The sequence below is a fragment of the Zophobas morio genome, unplaced genomic scaffold (genome assembly GCF_036711695.1).
Source record: "Zophobas morio isolate AGI-343-1 ecotype UQ-CSIRO unplaced genomic scaffold, CSIRO_AGI_Zmor_V1 ptg000054l, whole genome shotgun sequence".
Lineage (NCBI taxonomy): Eukaryota > Metazoa > Arthropoda > Insecta > Coleoptera > Tenebrionidae > Zophobas > Zophobas morio.
In genome coordinates this window covers 2,163,834-2,186,459 of record NW_026972159.1, presented here as the reverse complement: position 1 = coordinate 2,186,459, position 22,626 = coordinate 2,163,834, and the positions used below count along the sequence as shown (strand labels likewise).

At 35.1% G+C, this 22,626-nt stretch overlaps 2 protein-coding genes across 5 annotated transcripts in view; one reads left to right on the top strand and one right to left on the bottom strand.

Annotated features, from left to right (window-relative positions):
* Positions 1-22,626, top strand: part of LOC135142816 (carbonic anhydrase 14-like) — a 29,958-nt gene continuing 7,332 nt past the window's right edge. For 2 of the 3 annotated variants that reach the window (XM_064074573.1, XM_064074575.1), the window contains exons 1-6: positions 1-84; positions 275-403; positions 451-574; positions 619-724; positions 767-997; positions 1,047-1,174. In XM_064074573.1, the coding sequence (XP_063930643.1) occupies positions 54-84; positions 275-403; positions 451-574; positions 619-724; positions 767-997; positions 1,047-1,154 (729 nt within the window). In that variant the 5' untranslated portion in view covers positions 1-53 and the 3' untranslated portion in view covers positions 1,155-1,174. Of the gene's footprint in view, positions 85-274; positions 404-450; positions 575-618; positions 725-766; positions 998-1,046; positions 1,175-1,440; positions 1,630-22,626 lie in introns of those variants that run through there. The other variant, XM_064074574.1, reaches the window with a different exon arrangement.
* LOC135142871 (zinc finger protein 226-like) lies at positions 6,817-22,360 on the bottom strand. 2 transcript variants are annotated; one of them, XM_064074655.1, is made up of 7 exons: positions 21,543-22,360; positions 21,253-21,493; positions 21,004-21,201; positions 8,552-8,719; positions 8,313-8,505; positions 7,950-8,265; positions 6,817-7,887 (listed from the first exon to the last, which is right to left on the bottom strand). In XM_064074655.1, exons 1-7 carry the CDS (start codon positions 22,024-22,026, stop codon positions 7,718-7,720), a joined length of 1,770 nt encoding a protein of 589 aa, XP_063930725.1. In that variant the 5' UTR covers positions 22,027-22,360; the 3' UTR covers positions 6,817-7,717. The 2 variants fall into 2 exon arrangements, with proteins under 2 accessions (XP_063930725.1, XP_063930726.1); XM_064074656.1 differs by having other exon boundaries at positions 6,817-7,869.

Genomic DNA, 22,626 nt, shown 5'->3' with positions numbered 1-22,626 from the left:
AGCACTGTCTCACATTTAAATTTTTCGTGTACATTTCAACCAAAATCCTCAGTATGGAACACGTGTGCCCCACAGATGAGCGGCGTGAGTATTTTATCAATTCCCATAATGCATTTTCAATCACCGAACTCAACCAGTCTAATCCCAATGCAACTTCGTCTAGCTACTAGCCGAAGACATACCTACACGTACCGTCTCACCCACAGCACTCCCAAATTTTCTCCACATAGCTAAATAACCAAAAATGCACACTTCGTCACCATTTCCACTTCAGCAAATCCGACGGAGATGCAGTCGCCCATCCAGTTTGAGGCAGACAGCCCCAGGAAACATTTCACGGAGCTTTATTTCACCGGCTACAACAACTTCTACGACGCCACGGTAACGTACACCGAGCAAGCAAGTAAAAATTTTGACGTGACTGAGTACCAATAATGATCAAAATTTCAGTTAGGGTGGCCCTAACGGGTCTGAAAAAACCACCGACGGTGTGTGGGGGTGGACTCGTCACTGAGTACGTCCTAGACGCGATTGAGTTCCGCTGGGACGCCGAACACATAATGGACGACAAAAGGTACCAGACCTACTAAAAGTACTAAAAATAATCAGGTGTGATAGGTACCCCTTGGAAGCCCAAATGATTCACTACGCCAGACGGTACGAAAACTACGACACCGCTCTTAAGTACAAAGACGGGATCGCTATTTTCAGCACGTTTTTTATAGTAAGTGGTACCATAGTAGAATCGTGTTTAACCCTGATTTAGGTGACCAAAACGCCGAATGACGCTTTCGAGAACCTGATCCAAGCGATTCCTGTCTGTGAAATAAAAATTCTCACTCCTGTGGACTTGCAGCAGGAAATTGTGCCTCGTTTTTTCTTGCCTCCTAAAATTGGCAAGTACTACCGGTACTCCGGGTCTTTAACCACCCCCTGCTTTAACGAAAGCGTGATCTGGACGGTATTTTCCGAACCCTCATACCTATCCAACGACCAGGTAAATATTGTCGTTTGAAATTCCAAAATCGTGAATTCGTGTTCACTAGTTGGAAGACTTCACCAAGAAGTGGTCGGAGCTTAATAAGCTTCAAACCACGAACTGCCGAGAGCTGCAGAATATTAATTCCCGAAATGTATATCTTAGCGCGATCTAGCGCCATGGGTGCGGGAGAAGGTAAGAAAACACCTTCCGACATTTATTGCATTTTTTTTTTAATTAATACAGTGCGAACATCACAATGTTTAAACAATATTAAAACGAGCGCTTGAAGTATAAAAATACAAAATATAACGAATACTTATTTTATAAATACATTCAGTACAATACTATTCGTTACACAACACTTGGAATCTACAAACACGCACATGACACTAAGTATACTACGAATTATGATACTGATACAATGAAAGTCACAGAGAAAATTTTCACATCGTCTTAAGATTCGTAGCAAATGCACACCAAAGAACGAAGAAGGATATCGAAAGTGAGTTAATAAAGAGTGAGTTCTCATTGGTCTCGTAATACTTTGGACCCTGCACAACTGTGTCTTAAAATTATATAAAAAAAAAAAAAACGAAAGACGGCACGAAATTTAACGAATGGAATGATTGCGATCGACAGGTTCGATGTATTAATCGTGCACAAACTACAAGAATAAAGTCAGTCTGTAAATTATATTTTTATATTTCACTTGTACTCTAACAATATTTGTATACTAATAAAATTTTACGAGACATTTTTGGTCGGTTTTTCATTCATTCAATTTTCTTCTATTTTTTTTTTAATACTTATTTAAATTCGTTGCACAGTTGACTTATAGTCTGGGTTTACAGGCCGGCTAGATTTTAAAGTTGTAAAATTTTATTAGCATACAAAATATCTTAAAAGTTATTTTCCAGACTTTGATTTTCTGACGGTCGTTTATTTCATTGAAAATGGATTTTTAACGGAGATATTTTGAAACCGTCGAAAAAACAAAGTCAAAAAACGCTAAAAATACTGTTAAAACATCAATTAGAAAAAACGTCATTAGTACGTCAGTGTTACACCAAGTGACTTATTTTCCTAATAAAAAATTATAATATTGACAATTATTACGGGGTTTCAGAAACATCAATTCAGATGTGATTGATTAGTTTTAATTAATTTTACTCCATCGGCACTGGCAGTCGAAAAAATTTTGATTCAGACTTGGCCACAACTAACGCACGAGTCAGTAATTCGTTCAAAGCCAACTCTGAACCAATTTTTTTTCGACGTGGTTGTGATCTAGCCATCCTTGGACGCAAAATCGTCTACTAATCTCTTTTAGGCCGAAATTGACGCGATTATAGGCTTTAGAGGCGACCGAATCCATCGAGAACGGTTTCCACATCCAGTTTTCGTTCTTATTGACAAACGACGAATACGAAACAAGAATCGATTTTTAAACGACTAGGGTGGCCAGTCATTAAGGATGATTTTCACTCATACCACAAACTGTCACTAATTGGTATTCTCTCAAAGCAGTGTAAATTGTGACCTGAATGTGGAGCGAGAGCACGATTTTATACCAAAGGATGACCACACGATATACAGGGTGAGTCACTAAGCGACATCTCATTAATTGCTAGAAATAGAAACTCTAGAACTATACGGAGGGTTCTGTTTTTAAATTAGTTTTTTTATGAAACAACATATCTTTACATATTTTAGTATTTTAGAAAGGTAAAACAGTTGAAAAATTCTTTTTTAATTAATACACTTATTTAAGAACATATTTCATATGGTAATTTCTCGTGGAAAAATAAGGATTTTACAATTAAGCTCCGCCCCTCGGCTTACAAGGAATAAAAAAATCATCAGAATTGAGATAGGGCGGGTGGGCGGAGCTTATATTTTGTCTTTTTGTTCTTAAAATCCATAGCCATCTTTTCACAACAAGACACTTAAACATGGTCAAAATGGTCCGGTTTTGCAAGGAAATATGGATTTTGCAATTATGGGGCGGAGCCCAATGGCAAAAATGTATTTTCTTATACAAATTTCACATTTTAAACATGCTTCATGTTCTGAAAAGAAGTCTTCACATATTAAAACAAAGAGGCAAAATGTATGCCCGCCCACCCGCCCTATCTCAATTGTGATGATTTTTTTTATTCGTCGTGAATCAATGGGGGCGGAGCTTACCTGTAAACTACCTATTTCTTTACTAGAAATTAAAAACATGTTTTTGAGTATGTTGTTCCAAGAATACTACGTACATCAAGAAAAAAAGGAAAAATATAAACCCCACCCACGCGCCCCATCTCAACTGTGACGATTTTTTGTATTCCTAGAAACTTAATACACGTTTAAAATGGTAAACTTTTGTAAGGAAATATGGACCTGGCAATTAGGCTCCGCCCCTAGGTTTGTCAACGAATAAAAACTTCAATACTATTTAGATCAGGGCAGGTATGGGAGGGGCTTTAATTTTTTCTTAATATACATAGTTTTTTTTGAACACGATACTCAAAAACATGTTTTTAATTTCTCGCAGACAAATAAGGATTTTGCAGTTAAGCTCCGCCCCCTTGGCTCACGACGAATAAAAAAAAATCATTACAATTGAGACAGGGTGGGTGGGCGGGGCTTATATTTTGCCTATTTTTTTCTTAATATACATAGCCATCTTTTCACAACAAGAAACTTAAAACATAGTTAAAATGGTACATTTTTGCAAGGAAATATAGATGTTGCAATTATGGGGCGGAGTCTAATTGCCAAATCGATATTTCCTTATATAAACTTTACATTTTAAAGATATTTTAAGTTTCATGTTGTGAAAAGAAGTCTAGACATATTAAAACAAAAAGGCAAAATATAAACCCCGCCCACCCACCCCATCTCAATTCTGATGATTTTTTTATTCTTGGAAACCTAAAACATATTTAAAATGATAAATTCTTCTAGACAAGTCTGGATCTTGCAATTAAGCCCCGCCCCTCGACCTCACAACGAATGAAAAATTCATCACGATTGAGAATTGAGGTCGGGGCGGGTAACGGTTTCTTAATATACATAGTATTTTTTGAACAACCCAATACTGAAAATGCTTTTAATTTCTCAAATAATGATTTTGCAGTTAAACTTCGTCTCCTTGGCTCACGACGAATAAAAAAAATCATTACAATTGAGACAGGGTGGGTGGGCGGGGCTTATATTTTGCCTTTTTTTTAATATACATTGCCATCTTTTCACAACAACTAACTTAAAACATGGTAAAAATTATAGATTTTTGCAAGGAAATATGGATTTTGCAATTATGGGGCGGAGCCTAATTGTAAAATCGATATTTCCTTATACAAATTTTACATTTTAAACATATTTTAAGTTTCATATGGCTAAAAGAAGTCTACACATATTAAAACAAAAAGACAAAATGTAAGCCCGCCCACCCGCCCTATCTTAATTGTGATTTTTTTTTATTCGTCGTGAATCAATGGGGGCGGAGCTTAACTGTAAAATACTTATTTCTTTCAAAGAAATTAAAAATATATTTTGAGGATCGTATTGTTCAAACAATACTATGGACATTAGGAAAAAAGAGGCAAAATATAAACCCCGCCCACCCACCCCATCTCTATTCTGATGATTTTCTTTATTCTTTAAAACTTAAGACAAATATAAAATGGTAAATTCTTCTAAACAAATATGGATCTTGCCATTAAGCCCCGCCCCTCGACCTCACAACGAATTAAAAGTATGGGTGGGGCCTAATTTTTGGCTTTATTTTTCTTGATATACATGGTTTACTTTGAACGACTGAAAATGCTTTTAATTTCTCGTAGAGAAATAAGAATTTTGCAGTTAAGCTCCGCCCCCTTGACTCACGACGAATAAAAAAAATCATCACAATTGAGACAGGGTGGGTGGGTGGGGCTTATATTTTGCTTTTTTTTTTCTTAAAATATATAGCCATCTTATCACAACAAGAAACTTAAAACGGTTAAAATGGTACATTTTTGCAAAATCAATATTTCCTTATACAAACTTGACATTTTAAAGATATTTTAAGTTTCATGTTGTGAAAAGAAGTCTAGACATATTAAAACAAAAAGGCAAAATATAAATCCCGCCCACCCACCCCATCTCAATTCTGATGATTTTTTTATTCTTGGAAACCTAAAACATATTTAAAATGATAAATTCTTCTAGACAAGTCTGGATCTTGCAATTAAGCCCCGCCCCTCGACCTCACAACGAATGAAAAATTCATCACGATTGAGAATTGAGGTCGGGGCGGGTAACGGTTTCTTAATATACATAGTATTTTTTGAACAACCCAATACTGAAAACGCTTTTAATTTCTCAAATAATGATTTTGCAGTTAACCTTCGTCTCCTTGGCTCACGACGAATAAAAAAAATCATTACAATTGAGACAGGGTGGGTGGGCGGGGCTTATATTTTGCCTTTTTTTTAATATACATTGCCATCTTTTCACAACAACTAACTTAAAACATGGTAAAAATTATAGATTTTTGCAAGGAAATATGGATTTTGCAATTATGGGGCGGAGCCTAATTGTAAAATCGATATTTCCTTATACAAATTTTACATTTTAAACATATTTTAAGTTTCATATGGCTAAAAGAAGTCTACACATATTAAAACAAAAAGACAAAATGTAAGCCCGCCCACCCGCCCTATCTTAATTGTGATTTTTTTTATTCGTCGTGAATCAATGGGGGCGGAGCTTAACTGTAAAACACTTATTTCTTTACAAGAAATTAAAAACATATTTTGAAGATCGTATTGTTCAAACAATACTATGTACATTAAGAAAAAAAAGGCAAAATATAAACCCCGCCCACCCACCCGATCTCTATTCTGATGATTTTCTTTATTCTTAAAAACTTAAGACAAATATAAAATGGTAAATTCTTCTAGACAAATATGGATCTTGCCATTAAGCCCCGCCCCTCGACCTCACAACGAATTAAAAGTATGGGTGGGGCCTAATCTTTGGGTTTATTTTTCTTGATATATGTACATGGTTTACTTTGAACAACTGAAAATGCTTTTAATTTCTCGTAGAGAAATAAGAATTTTGCAGTTAAGCTCCGCCCGCCCCCTTGACTCACGACGAATAAAAAAAATCATCACAATTGAGACAGGGTGGGTGGGCGGGGTTTATATTTTGCCTTTTTTTCCTAATATACATAGCCATCTTTTCACAACAAAAAACTTAAAACATAGTTAAAATGGTACATTTTTGCAAGGAAATATAGATGTTGCAATTATGGGGCGGAGTCTAATTGCCAAATCGATATTTCCTTATACAAACTTTACATTTTACCCGCCCACCCGCCCTATCTCATTTGTGACGATTTTTTTATTCGCCGTGTAGCAATGGGGGCGGAGCTTAACTGTAAAATACTTATTTCTTTACAAGAAATTAATAACATATTTTGAGGATCGTATTGTTCAAACAATACTATGTACATTTAGAAAAAAAAAGGCAAAATATAAACCCCGCCCACCCACCCCATCTCTATCCTGATGATTTTTTTAATTCTTTGAAACCTAAAACATGTTTAAAATGGTAAATTCTTCTAGACAAATATGGATCTTGCCATTAAGCCCCGCCCCTCGACCTCACAACGAATTAAAAGTATGGGTGGGGCCTAATCTTTGGCTTGATTTTTCTTGATATACATGGTTTACTTTGAACAACTGAAAATGCTTTTAATTTCTCGTAGAGAAATAAGGATTTTGCAGTTAAGCTCCGCCCCCTTGACTCACGACGAATAAAAAAAAATCATCACAATTGAGACGGGGTGGGTGGGCGGGGCTTATATTTTGCCTTGTTTTCTTATTATGTGTAAACTTATTTCGGCAACAAGAAACTTAAAACATGTCCAAAATTGTAAATTTTTATTGCAATGAACTTAAATCCTCCACTTTTTTGTCATACACAGAGTGTCTATAGAAATATTTTAATTATTAAAATTTTCAAAAATCTATATTTTAGTTTTTTCAAACAGAACACCTATATTTTATTACTGATCATCTTATTCTATTTTTTGGTCTCTTTCTTTTTGCTGAGTATTTTCTATATTTAAATTTTACAGTTACGACTATGCTTTACTTTTTTAAGAGACACGTGAACATATTAGAAGACTGAGGACAAAAAATCGAGTATGATACAGTAATGAAATACACGGTGTTCCATTTGAAAAAGCTGAAATATCCAAAATTGAAAATTGTGAAGTTTTAGATTTTTTTATAAACACTTTGTACAAAGTGTTCTTCCACAAAATATTATAAGACAAAAAACTCAAGAAAATTGCCTTGAAAACAGGACACTTGTATAGTTCTAATAACTGATGAGATATCGAGCGCTCTGTGACGCACCCTGTATATTGTTTGCAACGTAAACATTAAATATCGCAGCGCCTCATTTCGTTAACGCAACATAATATCGAACTAAAGTGGTGCTTACACGTCTGAAGTCCACTTGAGAAATTTTTTTCGTACAACTAAACTATGGCGATTCTTAAATCCGCAACGCCATGAATGTGCTAGACAAAGACAACGATATAAAATGTTATTTATGTCAACTGTCTTTGTTTACTGCATGCGTGACAACGCACGTCGTTATTTACACCATATGAAGACCTTAAATATAAATCATAAGTTAGAATAGCGTTTACAATACTTTGCGTAGATGAATTAAAATTTATTACTTAAATCATATCAGAGGCTGCTGCAAATATTGCGTTTGAACTAAATCACTGAACTGCATCGTCATTACGTTATTGGCGTTCTGTATCAAGGTTTGGTGGCCTGGTAATGACGTTTGGAAATACGGAACGATCATCCCTACAGAAGTATTACTAGTCCCTGTAATAACTCCGTTCCCTTTAAAAATTGTCATTTTACTTGATATTCGTTACAAAAAAAAAAAAAAACTTGTCACTCACCTGCAAGAAATTCAATCTGTTGGGGTATCACAAACTTGTCATCAGTCAACGGAAAATTCAAAAGTCCCTGCTGAAGCAACAACTCCTCGTTCTTACTCAGCGTAATATCCGCCACCAGCTGCTCGGTGGAATCCGCATCAGCCGCCGCCTGCTGCGTCTCATCCTTGGGTACTTTCGGTCCTAAATTCTCTCCAGTCTTATGGTCGACTTTGTGTCTTCGCCTCGTGTGCTTCAGCCAATTCGGGTAATTCGTGAACGTCCGCTCGCAGTACTTGCATTTGTACGGTCGTTCGCCCGTGTGGATGTTATAGTGTTGCTGAAACCAAGCCTTATTTACCCAGCCACGAAGCGCCGCAAGCTCACCTTCAGTTTAGTGCTGCTCAGGAACCCCTTGCTACAGTAACTACAAACGAATGGTCGAGCCGCCGCGTGAACTAAACTATGGACTTTCAAGCAGCGTTCAGTCTTGTACATTTTTTGGCATACATCACATTTGAAGGGCCTTTGATCGCTGTGGAAACTGTAATGCCGTGCCAGGTGGGATTTCTCTGCGAAACTAGGGAGGCGGTTACGGTTTGCGGGGTTTATGGATGAGGGCTTACGTTTTTCCGCATTTATCACAACCGTGCGGTTTGTCGCCAGTGTGCTGCTTCACGTGCTGTTGCATGTTCACTTTTTGGGTGAACGTCTTGCCGCACACGTCGCACATGAACCGCCGGCCCAGGCGGTGGACGTTCATGTGGGACGTCAGGCCGCCGCGAGTGTGCAATCTAAAACGATACGATTTAGTTTTTACTTAAAAAATAAAAATAAAAAAAGAGAATTTGGTAATAAACGAGTGTCTAACGTGATAAAGAAAATTAGACCGCAAAATATTTAACATAAAATTGTGTTTAAATTCTACGAGGAAGAGGCGAATATGAAAGTCTGTAGCTATTGCTATTGTAAAAATTGGTCTAAAGAGTTTAGACAGTACTTCCCTCGCTGTCGGAAACTTGACGACTGCATGCCTATTGTGTTTTTTTCTCATTACATTTTTGTAGTGGGAATTTAAAAAAAATTGCGATGACGTCATCAACATTTTTGCAAGGACACGTATATCAGTTGGGATAGATGTAGTGTAATACTAAGAATAAAATTATTGTGTTCCCAAATTTTCGGGAAAATGAATTGGATCGTTTTGAATATTGATTTTTTATAATCAATAAAATAACGAAACAATTTACTCACGTATACGGCAACTGAAAATCGTTTATGTATAAACATTCTTAATTTAAGATGACAAGCGTAACAGCATACGTGCATGAGCGTCAAACAGAGAAACTGTAAACAAAACGACCATCGGTTTTATTGCTTCGACTTCCGCTTATTATATAAAACATTGGGTTTTATGTTAATTCTTGACGGTGAAATTCACAATTGGTTGATTATAAACATGTCTATTTCACATTCGCGGAACCAAGTGAACGAATAAAACAAATGCAGGTCTGTAATGTTAAAGTCGATGTAAATAAGCGTGCTACCCTTATGTTTCAACCGAGTTTTTCCTTTAACAAATTTTGTATCTACCAAATTGGGTTGGTTGGGGTGTAATACTAATAATAAGTGTTGCCTTTAATTTAATCAATAAAATAAATTGACTTCATTAATTTTTTTGAACCACCTCTTAAGAAAATCTAAAAAATATGAATGGAATGATAAATCACAAGTACAAACTCATCATATTTTTTGCATTTTAGATAGGATTTATTCAGCAAAATTTAAGGGTGACGTCATCAATTTTTTTAGGAGGGATGAACAAATACATTTTGAACAAAAGTTTACCATGCTTATAATAACTTTAAAATATTCCCAAGATTTCAAAGCATTCGGTTTTGTAATTCTTGATTAAATCGATAAAATAAATTCACGCCTTCATTAATTTTTTTGAGTCACCCTGCATATGCAAATCCAAAAATATGAATGGAAAGATAAATCACAAGTATAGATTCAGCATATTTTGTACATTTTAGATACGATTTATTCGGCAAACTTTTGAGCTGACGTCATCAGTTTTTTGTAGAAGACAAACAAATATATTTACTAAAAATTTATTATGCTCTTTATAACCTTAAAACATCTGCAAGATTTCAAAGCATTCGGTTTTGTAGTTCCTGATTAAATCAATAAAATAAATTTACGCATTCATTAATTTTTTTGAGTCACCCTGTATATGCAAATCGAAAAAATTTGAATGGAATGATAAATCACAAGAAGATACTCACCATATTTTGTACATTTTAGATAGGATTTATTCAGCAAAATTTTGTGGTGACGTCATACATTTTTTAGGGGGGACGACCAAATACATTTTGATCAAAAATTTACCATGCTTATGATAATTTTAAAATATCTTCAAGATTTAGAAGCATTCGGTTTTGTAGTTCCTGATTAAATCAGTAAAATAAATTTACGCTTTCATTTATTTTTTTGAATCACCCTGTATATGCAAATCCAAAAAATATGAATGGAGTGATAGATCACAAGTACAGACTGATCATAATTTGTACATTTTAGATATGATTTATTAGGCAAATTTTCGAGCTGACGTCATCAAATTTTTGGAGGGGATAAGCAAATATATTTTGACTAAACATTTATTATGCTCTTTATAACCTTAAAACATCTGCAAGATGTCAGAGCATTCCGTTTTGTAGTTCCTGATTAAATCAATAAAATATATTTACGCATTCATTAATTTTTTTGAGTCACCCTGTATATGCAAATCCAAAAAATATGAATTGAGTGATAAATGACAAGTACAGACTCATCATATTTTGTACATTTTGGATATGACTTTTCGGCAAACTTTCGAGCTGACGTCATCAAGTTTTTGGAGGCGATAAGCAAATATATTTTGACTAAACATTTATTATGCTCTTTATGACCTTAAAACATCTGCAAGATTTCAGAGCATTCGGTTTTGTAGATCCTGATTAAATCAATAAAATATATTTACGCATTCATTAATTTTTTTGAGTCACCCTGTATATGCAAATCCAAAAAATATGAATGGAGTGATCAGTGCCGAAACCAAAGAATATTTAGGTATAGGCGAACCTTGCGTTATGCCCCCCCCCCCCCCCCCCCCCCCCCAATTTTACAGAACACTTTTATTTATATTTTTTAAGTATGCAAAACAGATACTATGATAAAATATAAAAAAAAGAAAAAAAATCGAGATTATACATGCAGGTATATAATATGTATAAATCTATAAATATTATATAAGTTCAAAATAAAATGAACATTCAAAAACCTGTCGCACCGGTTACAGGTTTCTGAGCTTCCGTTCAAAAAAAAAAAAATTAATATGACATAATTCTTAGTATAGTTTTGCAAATTTCATTCTACCCCATATAATTTTATTGACGATAACGAGACGGACAGTAGTACAATGGTAAGAAATATTTATGGCTCACACCAGTTCACTCGAATTTGTCTGAGAACATTTGGCAGGTAGTTATACTCATAAAATAATGGTCATTTCCGTTCATAAGTAACGATGGTCCCTGCTAGGACCTGGATTATTCTGGTTTCCATCATCTGGGGATAACCGGCACCCGACAACTTAAGTTGTAAATATCTCTTGCTATTGTACTACTGTCCGTCTCGTTATTGCCAATAAAATTTTATAGGGTACAATGAAATTTCCAAAACTATACAACATAACTTTTGGACGAATTTGGCGCCCCTTGTCGTTGGCGCCCCTAGGCAAGGGCCTACTTGGCCTATAGCTAGTTTCGGCACTGGGAGTGATAGATCTGCAAGATTTCAAAGCATTCGGTTTTGTAGTTCCTGAGTAAATCAGTAAAATAAATTTTGCGCATTCATTAATTTTTTTGAGTCACCCTGTATATGCAAATCCAAAAAATATGAATGGAGTGATATATCACAAGTACAGACGCATCATATTTTGTACATTTTAGATAGGATTTATTCGGCAAACTTTTGAGCTGACGTCATCAAGTTTTTGGAGGGGATAACCAAATATATTTTGACTAAAGATTTATGATGCTCTTTATAGACTTAAAACATCTGCAACATTTCAAAACATTCGGGTTAGCAGATTCAAAATTAAATTGCAAAGTGTTGTTTTATAAGTTTGATTTTTTTTTCCAAAAATCTGGACGTTTTGGGTAAAAACTGAATTCGGAGTCGTGAACTACATGTGTAGGACTATGTTATTTTATACAATTTAAGACCCATTTCCTATGTACAATTTTGAAGTGACGTCATCGCATTAGTGGTGGGGATGATTAGACAAATTTTGGTTAGCGTTTTACCATCTACATGATATTCCTAATATAAGTACAAAATTTCACAACAATCGGTCCAGTACTTTCGGAGATTATCTGTCTAATAAAAATCCGGGACGGCAGACAGACGGACAGACAGACGGAAATGGGATACCTATTTCTTCGTCTTCTAAGGGTCATGAAAGATCGAGAAAACGTATAAGTAGAGAGTCGGCCGACAGACTCCATTACAATACTTCCTTTGCTTACGCTCGGGAAGTAAAAAGGGTATCATAGTCGACTAACTATATTTTATTTGTTGATGTTTAATTGTTTTTAACAAATCTGTTGTCAATTAACCGCCATTTAATCCAATTCTACACAAAATGGTGGTTAATTAACAATAAACCTATTAAAAAATATTCGTAAGTATGTAAAGGATCAAATTTCTCTGAAAATATAGCCAGTCGGCTAAAAAAAGTTAAGTTTCCTCGCCTCTGAAGCACAAACAAACACAGCGATTTCTTAGATATACGATGATAAAATTCGATTTTGCAAATTTATTTAAATTAACAGGAAAGATGTTTCTTCGGATTAGGCGATTACATAAATGTCACACAAATGAAAGAAGTATTAATAAAATTAAATATGCATTTGTATAAATAACGTAGACACAAAGCTACTTGGCAAGGTGCCGAAGATCTGCTTTATTTTTCAAATTTTAATGTGTCTGACATTAAACTGTCATAATTTACTGGCTTATATTTATATAGTTATTAATATGACAGGTTTGGCTATTTATTTTTCCTAATCTTACACCATAACCGAAGTATGTCACGCTTGTAGTTCAAGTTCAACGTATAGTGTAAAAATAGAAAGCTGGGTTAGAATCCTTACGAAAATTAGTTACAACGGACGAAAACATTAATTTTTCCAAAATTTTTTCGTTCGTGGGTGGGGATAAATATAGCTGACACAATATAACACTGACCGAAACATCACTTGAGTGTCCCCAAATTTCGAGAAAATTTATGCTCGGTTTTAAAATAATCCAAAATAATGAAGATTTATTCAGTTTGTAATTTAAATAACGATCGGCAATTTTTTTTCAAGGGGAGGTACAATGAACAAATAACTTATGTTTAATGTTTCCTTATTTCTAAATAAATGTTAATATTGTCTCGAAATTTGGACCAGATCTGCCAACAATTTCCAAGTCCTATTTTTTTTTCCAGGTATTTAAAAAATTTAAACCAACATTTTATAATTTTCTACAACCGACAAAAAAAATATCAAATGAAATTATAACAACACATTCCTCCACCACGATGATGTTTTCTACTAAATTCATTCAATGAAGATCAAAATTAAAGTTTATTTATACAGCGTGGTGAAAAATTTGTATACAAAATTCTTAATCGCTTTATAATCATGAAAAAACTTAATTGATTTAGACCAAAAAAAGCGTATTATTTTATCTATATATCTCTGAGATACCTTGTGTCTGTTTTTTGAAATAGTTTGAAAGAATCTTGGGGATTTTACATTTTAAACATACTTTAAGTTTCACGTTGTGAAAAGAAGTCTACACATATTAAAACAAAAAGTCAAAATGTCAGCCCGCCCACCCGCCCTATCTCAATTGTGATGATTTTTTTTATTCGTCGTGAATCAATGGGGGCGAAAATTACCTGTAAAATATTTATTTCTTTACAAGAAATTAAAAACATGTTTTTCAGTTCAAAGAATACTATGTAGATTAAGAAGAAAAGGCTAAATATAAACCCCGCCCACCCACCCAATCTCAATTCTGATGATTTTTTGATTCTTAGAAACTTAAAACACGTTTAAAATGGTAAATTTTTGTAAGGGAATAAGAATTTTGCAATTAAATTCCGCTCCTTTGGCTCTCGACGATTAAAAAAAATCATCACAATGGAGATAGGGTGGGTGGGCGGGGCTTAAACATGTTTAAAATGGTAAATTCTTCTACACAAATATAGATTTTGCAATTAAGCCCCGCCCTCGATCTAACAACGAATGAAAAATTCATCTTAATCTTTGCCTTTTTTTCTTAATATACATAGTGGTCTTTGAACAACACGATACATACTCGAAAACATGTTTTTAGTTTCTCGTTGAGAAATAAGGATTTTGCAGTTAAGCTCCACCCCCTTGGATTACGACGAATAAAAAAATCATCACATTTGAGATAGGGCGGGTAGGCAGAGTTATTTTTTTTCCTTTTTTTTTTCTTAATATGAGTAGACTTATAATTTTTGTAGTAATCAACTTAAATCTTCCATTTTTCTTCTACAACCCCTCTAAAGGCAAAAGTTGAACTCAAAATTACTATCAACGGCAACTTGGCAATGGAGTTTATAAAATGACAATTTTCAACTCTAAAAGCAACGTCAGCGGAAACAGTTTAGGCTTTACAATCACAGTTTATTTTTGAAATTATGATGCGACGTTGCCACGTTATTCACGTTTCTTCTTCACAAAAAAAGTACGGTTATTTTTAAAATCTCTGTTACAACATTTTGTGGAGAGATAAAGAAAGGTACGCGCTTTGCTGTGGTATAAAGAAATTAAATTTTCATATACAGAGTGTTTATAAAAATTGTTTTAATTATTATAATTTTCAAATATGGATAATTTAGTTTTTTCAAACAGAACACCTTATTCTTATTACTGATCATTTTATTCTATTTCTTTTTGCTGAGTATTTTCTATATTTAAAGTTGGGGATCCCTTGTCTTTGATTTTTGAAGTAGTTTGCAAGAATCTCGGAGATCCTTTGCGTCTGGTTTTTGAAGTAGTTTAAAAGAATCTTAGGATCCCTTGTGTTTGATTTTTGAAGTAGTTTGAAAGAATCTTGGAGATTTTACATCTTAAGCATATTTTAAGTTTCATGTTGTGAAAAGAAATCTACACATATTAAAACAAAAAGGAAAAATGTAAGCCCGCCCACCCGCCCCATCTCAATTGTGGCGATTTTTTTATTCGTCGTGAATCAATGAGGGCGGAACTTATCTGTAAAATACTTATTTCTTTACAAAAAATTAAAAACATATTCTTGTATATCGTGTTGTTCAAAGAATACTATGAAAATTAAGAAAAAAAGGCAAAATATAAACTCCGCCTACCCACCCCATCTCAATTCTGATGATTTTGTTTTATTCTTAGAAACTTAAAACACATTTAAATCGGTAAATTTTTGTAAGGGAATAAGGATTTTGCAATTAGGCTCCGCCCCTAGGTCTGCCAACGAATGAAAAATTCATTACTATTTAGTATGTGTACAAAAGGTATTAATCTTTGGCTTTAATTTTTTCTTAATATACAAAGTATTCTTTAAATAACACGATACTCAAAAACATGTCTTACATCATAATTTCTTGTACAGAAATAATAAGGATCGACCGAGTAAAAAATCAAAAAAACAAAGTCGAAAAACCTAAAAATTTTAAAATCGAAATCCAAAAAATTCCAAAATTGAAAAATTCATAACTTCAACAGAGAAATCGAAAAGTTTGAAAATTAAAAAATCGATTAATGGTGAAATTGAGAAATCGAAAAATGCAAAAATTTAGAAACGCCAAAAATTGAAAAACCCAAAAATTGAACAATCAAAATACCGAAAAACTGAAAAATTAATTCCGAAAAATCCAAAAATGAGAAGGCAAAAAATCGAAAAACTGACAAATCGAAACAACAAAAAAGTGAAAAATTAGTCGAAGGTTCTTTCAACAGAACTTCCCTCGCCCCTGAAATAAAGCCAAATAAATCCCACTTCTCTGAATAAATCAGCTTATTTGACTTGAATTTCTTCTTCAATTTTTCATTTTTTTTGGTCCTTCATTTTTTCGAGTCTTCAAGTTTAAATTTTTCAATTTTTCAACTTTTCCATTCAATTTTTAGATTTTGCAAAGCTTTCGATTTGAGTTTCTCGAGTTTTCAATTTTTAACTTTTCCATTTGCAATTTTTCGTTTCAATTTTTTATTCTCTTTATTTTTACAATTTTTCAATGTTCCGATTTTATGATTGTTTTTTTTCAATTTCACTCTTTTAATTTTTCGTTTCATCAGTTTTTTTTATTTTCAATATTTCAATTTTTCTTTTTTTTTTCTCTTCAAGTTTTCATTTTTAAATTTTTAGATTTTGCAATTTTTAGATTTTTCATTTCTTCAGTTTCGAGAGAAACCAGAAAGTACAAGACTAGGCCCCACCCACCCGTCCCAATCTCAAGTGTGATGAGTTTCATATAATAATTTCTTGTAGAGAAATGAGAATTTTGCAACTAACCTCCGCCCTTCCGCTCACGATGAATAAAACATTCATCACAATTGAGAACGGGTGGGTGGGCGGGGTTTATATTTTGTCCATTTTTTCTTAATAAACGAAATCTTTTTTTCCCAACAAGAAACTGAAAACATGTTTAACTATCTTGTTGTTGAGAGAAAACTATATATAAAAAAAAAAACAAGAAATCGCGGGAGGAATCATTGTGTCTAGTTTTTGAAGTAGTTTGAAAAAGTCTTGTGTCTGTGTCTGGTTTTTGAAGTACCTAGTTTAAAATAATCTCGGGGACCCCTTGTATTTGATTTTTGAAGTAGTTTGCAAGATCTCGGAGATCCCTTGTGTCTGGTTTTTGAAGTAGTTTGAAAGAACCTTGGGGATCCCTTGTGTTTGATTTTGGAAGTTGTATGCAAGAATCTTGGAGATCCCTTGTGTCTGGTTTTTGAAGTACATAGTTTGAAAGAATCTGGGGGACTCTTTGTGTTCGGTTTTTAAAGTAGTTTAAAAGAATCTCGGGGACTACTTGTCTTTGATTTTTGAAGTATGTAGTTTGAAAGAATCTCGGGGATCCCTTGTGTCTGATTTTTGAAGTGTATAGTTTGAAATAATCTTGGGGATATCTTGTGTTTGGTTTTTGAAGTTGTTTGGAAGAATCTCAGATACCTTTTGAATCTTGGGAACATATTGTGTCTGGGTTTTGAAGTAGTTTGAGAGAATTTCGGGGTCTCCAAGTGTCTAGTTTTTGAAGTAGTAAAAAAAAATCTCGGGGATTCCCTTTGTTGTTTTTGAAGTAGCCTGAAAGAATCTCGGGGTCCCCTTGTGTCTAGTTTTTGAAGTATTTTGAAGGAATCTCAGGACCCCTTGTGTCTGTTTTTGAAGTATTTTAAAAGAATATCGGGGACCCCTTGTCTTAGATTTTTGAAGTAGATTGAAAAAATCTCGGATATTCCTTGTGTCTGGTTTTTGAAGTAGTTTGAAAGAATCTTGGAAATCCCTTGAATCTGGTTTTTGAAGTACATAGTTTAAAATAATCTTGTGTCTGGTTTTTGAAGTAGTTTTTAGAAGAATCTTGAGGACCTCCTGTCTTTGGTTTTCAAATACGTAGGTTAAAAGAATCTCAGAGACCCCTTGTGTCTGGTTTTTGACGTACCTAGACCTAAACGCCTTATCTTTGATTTTTTAAGTAATTTAAAAGAATCTCCGGGACTCCTTGTCTTTAGTTTTTGAAGTAATTCAAAAGAATCTCGGGGACCCCTTGTCTTTGATTTTTGAAGTAGTTTAAAAGAATCTCCGGGACCCCTTGTCTTTAGTTTTTGAAGTAGTTTAAAAGAATCTCGGGGACCCCTTGTCTCTGATTTTTGAAGTGGTTTGAAAGAATCTCAGGGACTCCTTTCAACTGGTTTTTGAAGTATTTTAAAAGAATCTCGAGGTAGCCTTGTCTTTGATTTTTGAAGTAGTTTAAAAGGATCTCCGGGATTCCTTGTCTCTGATTTTTGAAGTGGTTTGAAAGAATCTGAGGGACACCTTTCAACTGGTTTTTGAAGTATTTTAAAAGAATCTCGAGGTAGCCTTGTCTTTGATTTTTGAAGTAGTTTAAAAGAATCTCCGCGACTCCTTGTCGTTAGTTTTTGAAGTAGTTTAAAAGGATCTCCGGGATTCCTTGTCTCTGATTTTTGAAGTGGTTTGAAAGAATCTGAGGGACACCTTTCAACTGGTTTTTGAAGTATTTTAAAAGAATCTCGAGGTAGCCTTGACTTTGATTTTTGAAGTAGTTTAAAAGAATCTCCGCGACTCCTTGTCGTTAGTTTTTGAAGTAGTTTAAAAGAATCTCGGGGACCCCTTGTCTCTGATTTTTGAAGTGGTTTGAAAAATCTCAGGGACCCCTTTTAACTGGTTTTTGAAGTATTTTAAAAGAATCTCGAGGACGTCTTGTCTGTGATTTTTGAAGTAGTTTAAAAAAATCTCGGGGACCCCTTGTCTCTGATTTTTGAAGTGGTTTGAAAGAATCTCAGGGACCTCCTTCAACTGGTTTTTGAAGTATTTTAAAAGAATCTCGAAGACGCCTTGTCTCTGATTTTTGAAGTGGTTTGAAAAAATCTCAGGGACCCCTTTCAACTGGTTTTTGAAGTATTTTAAAAGAATCTAGAGGACGTCTTGTCTTTGATTTTTGAAGTAGTTTAAAAAAATCTCGGGGACCCCTTGTCTCTGATTTTTGAAGTGGTTTGAAAGAATCTCAGGGACCCCTTTCAACTGGTTTTTGAAGTATTTTAAAAGAATCTCGAGGACGCCTTATCTTTGATTTTTGAAGTAGTTTAAAAGAATCTCAGGGACCCCTTTCAACTGGTTTTTGAAGTATTTTAAAAGAATCTCGAGGACGCCTTGTCTTTGATTTTTGAAGTAGTTTGAAAGAATCTCGGGAACCCCTTTCAACTGGTTTTTAAAGTATTTTAAAAAAATCTCGGGGACGCCTTGTCTTTGATTTTTGAAGTAGTTTAAAAGAATCTCGGGGACCCCTTGTCTTTGATTTTTCAAGTAGTTTGAAAGAATCTCAGGGACCCCTTTCAACTGGATTTTGAAGTATTTTAAAAGAATCTTGAGGACGCCTTGTGTTTGATTTTTAAAGTGGTTTGAAAGATTCTCAGGGACCCCTTTCAACTGGTTTTTGAAGTATTTTAAAAGAATCTCGAGGACGCCTTGTCTTTGATTTTTGAAGTAGTTTAAAAGAATCTTCGGGACCCCTTGTCTTTAGTTTTTGAAGTAGTTTAAAAGAATCTCGGGGACCCCTTGTCTCTGATTTTTGAAGTGGTTTGAAAGAATCTCAGGGACCCCTTTCAACTGGTTTTTGAAGTATTTTAAAAGAATCTCGAGGACGCCTTATCTTTGATTTTTGAAGTAGTTTAAAAGAATCTCAGGGACCCCTTTCAACTGGTTTTTGAAGTATTTTAAAAGAATCTCGAGGACGCCTTGTCTTTGATTTTTGAAGTAGTTTGAAAGAATCTCGGGAACCCCTTTCAACTGGTTTTTAAAGTATTTTAAAAAAATCTCGGGGACGCCTTGTCTTTGATTTTTGAAGTAGTTTAAAAGAATCTCGGGGACCCCTTGTCTTTGATTTTTCAAGTAGTTTGAAAGAATCTCAGGGACCCCTTTCAACTGGATTTTGAAGTATTTTAAAAGAATCTTGAGGACGCCTTGTGTTTGATTTTTAAAGTGGTTTGAAAGATTCTCAGGGACCCCTTTCAACTGGTTTTTGAAGTATTTTAAAAGAATCTCGAGGACGCCTTGTCTTTGATTTTTGAAGTAGTTTAAAAGAATCTTCGGGACCCCTTGTCTTTAGTTTTTGAAGTAGTTTAAAAGAATCTCGGGGACCCGTTGTCTTTGATTTTTGAAGTGGTTTGAAAGAATCTCTGGGACCCCTTTCAATTGGTTTTTGAAGTATTATAAAAGAATCTTGAGGACGCCTTGTGTTTGATTTTTAAAGTGGTTTGAAAGAATCTCAGGGACCCCTTTCAACTGGTTTTTGAAGTATTTTAAAAGAATCTCGAGGACGCCTTGTCTTTGATTTTTGAAGTAGTTTAAAAGAATCTCCGGGACCCCTTGTGCTTGGTTTTTGAAGTAGTTTGAAGGAATATCAGGGACCCCTTGTATCTGGGTTTTAAAGTAGTTTGAAAGAATCTCAGGGATCCCTTTCGACTGGTTTTTGAAGTAGTTTAAGAGAATCTCGGAGACCCCTTGTATCTATTCTACTTTTTGAAATAGTTTGAAAAAAATTTGGTGTCTATGATGACGCCTGAAAGACCGAAATTTTATTTGGTTTAAAAATATGTATTTAAGATTTGGATTCGGGCACCAGCGTTCGGGTGTACCACAGCTACAGGCGACTTTGAAAATTCGCGATTTCCAGATGGGCCCATCCGTCCCTGTTTAACACGATTTTTCACCGCATAAAAAACGACCACTTATTTTATGGCCACTCTGTATATGTCAGAAAAATGAAACATATGTTTCAGTGAACACATTTATCCATTTAGGGTTTACCATTAAATCCAGTAAAAATAAGTCAGTTTAGATCAACTTATACAGGGTGTTTCCTCTATATTTACTTGCTGTAGTGATGTGGAAATTATACTAAGTTTTAATAACATCAGTGACGGCTCGTCCATGGGGTCAATTGGCAAAAAACAAAAAATAAAACGTAATAAAAAAATTAAATAAGAAACCATTCACATTCGCGGTAAGAAAAAGCTAACTTTAAGGAAAAAATTTTAAAATTCTCGATTGATTGGATATTTTGACACTTGCATATAATTCACCTTTTAGTACAGTAAATAGCGGGCCGCCACTGAATTACATCGCTCATTGTAGTCAAAGTCATAATAGTGACAAGAAACAAAAAAAGATGAACCACCCTGTATATCCTCTGTAGCGTCAAAAAAAATTTTTTTTAATTGCAAAAAATAATTAAAAGGAAACCTACATTTTTCCACACTCAACACACGGGTAGTCCTCCTTCAGTTCAGTCTTATGTTTCCTAAGATGAATTTTCAACCCAGGTTTGGTCACAAAGCTCTTGCCACACTCGTCACACATAAACGGCTTCGCCTTTGTATGTTTCGCCAAAACATGAACATGCAACATACTCTGCAAACTAAAGCCTTTCGGACACTCTTGACACCTACAACCAACCCAAACAATAAAAACCCCAAAAAAAATCAACCAATCCAACTTGTAACGCCCTTCCGTTATATGTCTATAACAATGTGACCTAAAAGTTGAATATTTCTCAGCAGTCTTATTACAAAAAGTGCACGTGTACACTGGAACCAGCCCATAATTCTCCTGATAATGCTTATCAAACTCGGTTTTGTATGGAAAGACTTGCTCACACATGTTACACTTCACCCCCCAATGCGCCCTCCACTCCTCCTTCACGTTATCCAAAATCTCGTCGTCGAGCTTCTCCCCATCTAAAAACACCCATAAACACTCGACCTCGCAATCACCACTCACAATTACCCGCCTCCTCCTGCAAATCTTTAAATATGTCTTCTTCACTAATACTCGACAATAAATCTTCATTATCCGGTATGACTAAAGTGTCCATTGTGTCCGCCAACAGGCTTTTCTCGGCCTGCTCCTCGCTCTTAACGGCCTCGAGTACATCATTCAAGTGTGAGTGCTCCGACACGTCCTGGGATGACTCAGAGCTCGGGGCGCTCTGGTGATCAACCTGAATTGCTCGCTGCGGCACGAGCGATTTACGCCTACTTCGGCGCTTATTACTCTTGGCGAACACGTCGTCCTCGCTGTCGCTGTCTTCATTGAGCCCCAAACGCTCCTCATCGCTCGTAAAGTCGCTCTTCATGAAATTCTCGCACTCCTCGAAAATGTGTTTGGGGATTTCTTCCTTGATTTCCAGGAGTTCGTCCAAGTACTCGGGTTTCGGCTCGAGGGAGGCGTAATCCGAGCTGGACTCTTGCTCGAGGTGCCTCATTTTCATATGTTTACAAACAAGTTTTAGGTTAGGGTTGCGGCGTCGGCTGGGCGGAATCGGGAAGGGTTCGTGGGTTACATTCCGGGAATGTGGATGGGGTGGAAGTGGGTGGTGGTAACAGGTGGGTTGGTTTTGCGGAAAAGCTAGAAAAACAGACGCACTACTCAATTTTACCAGATTCGGGGAAAAGTGGACATTTTCAAAACCGGGACTTAGTTAGCTGGAGGAGAGGAATTTTTGTGAAAAGCGAAGGTTTTTGTAATTAATTGTGGCCAAATTTAAGGGTAAAAACACATTTTCTGCGGTTTTTCGGAACTGTAGCCAACCTGTTTCACGGAGAACTGTCAATCACTGCTAGGAACTTTCGCTTTTCACTAAATCGGGCGGCAGATTTGATTTGACTGTCATTTACGCGGTCTAAAAAATTAAGTTATTTGGAATTATCACAAATGGAATTGTTTTGTTTGCTTGTTTCGAGATCAGGGCTAGATTTACGTTGCAACTGATTCATTTTTATTAGTGGAAAAGTCGAAAACTGTGACAAGAACATATACGTCAACCTGTCACAACTCTGACCAGTGGCGTATCATTTGTGTCCAAAACCGG

Excerpts from the sequence above, each read along its gene's own strand:
- LOC135142871 (XM_064074655.1), bottom strand. The coding sequence starts at position 22,026 with ATGAAAATGAGGCACCTCGAGCAAGAGTCCAGCTCGGATTACGCCTCC. Across the intron at positions 21,494-21,542 it reads AGATTTGCAGGAGGAGGCGG|ATGGGGAGAAGCTCGACGAC; the intron begins GTAATTGTGAGT and ends GGGTGTTTTTAG. Across the intron at positions 8,266-8,312 it reads TGAGCAGCACTAAACTGAAG|CAACACTATAACATCCACAC; the intron begins GTGAGCTTGCGG and ends GCTTGGTTTCAG.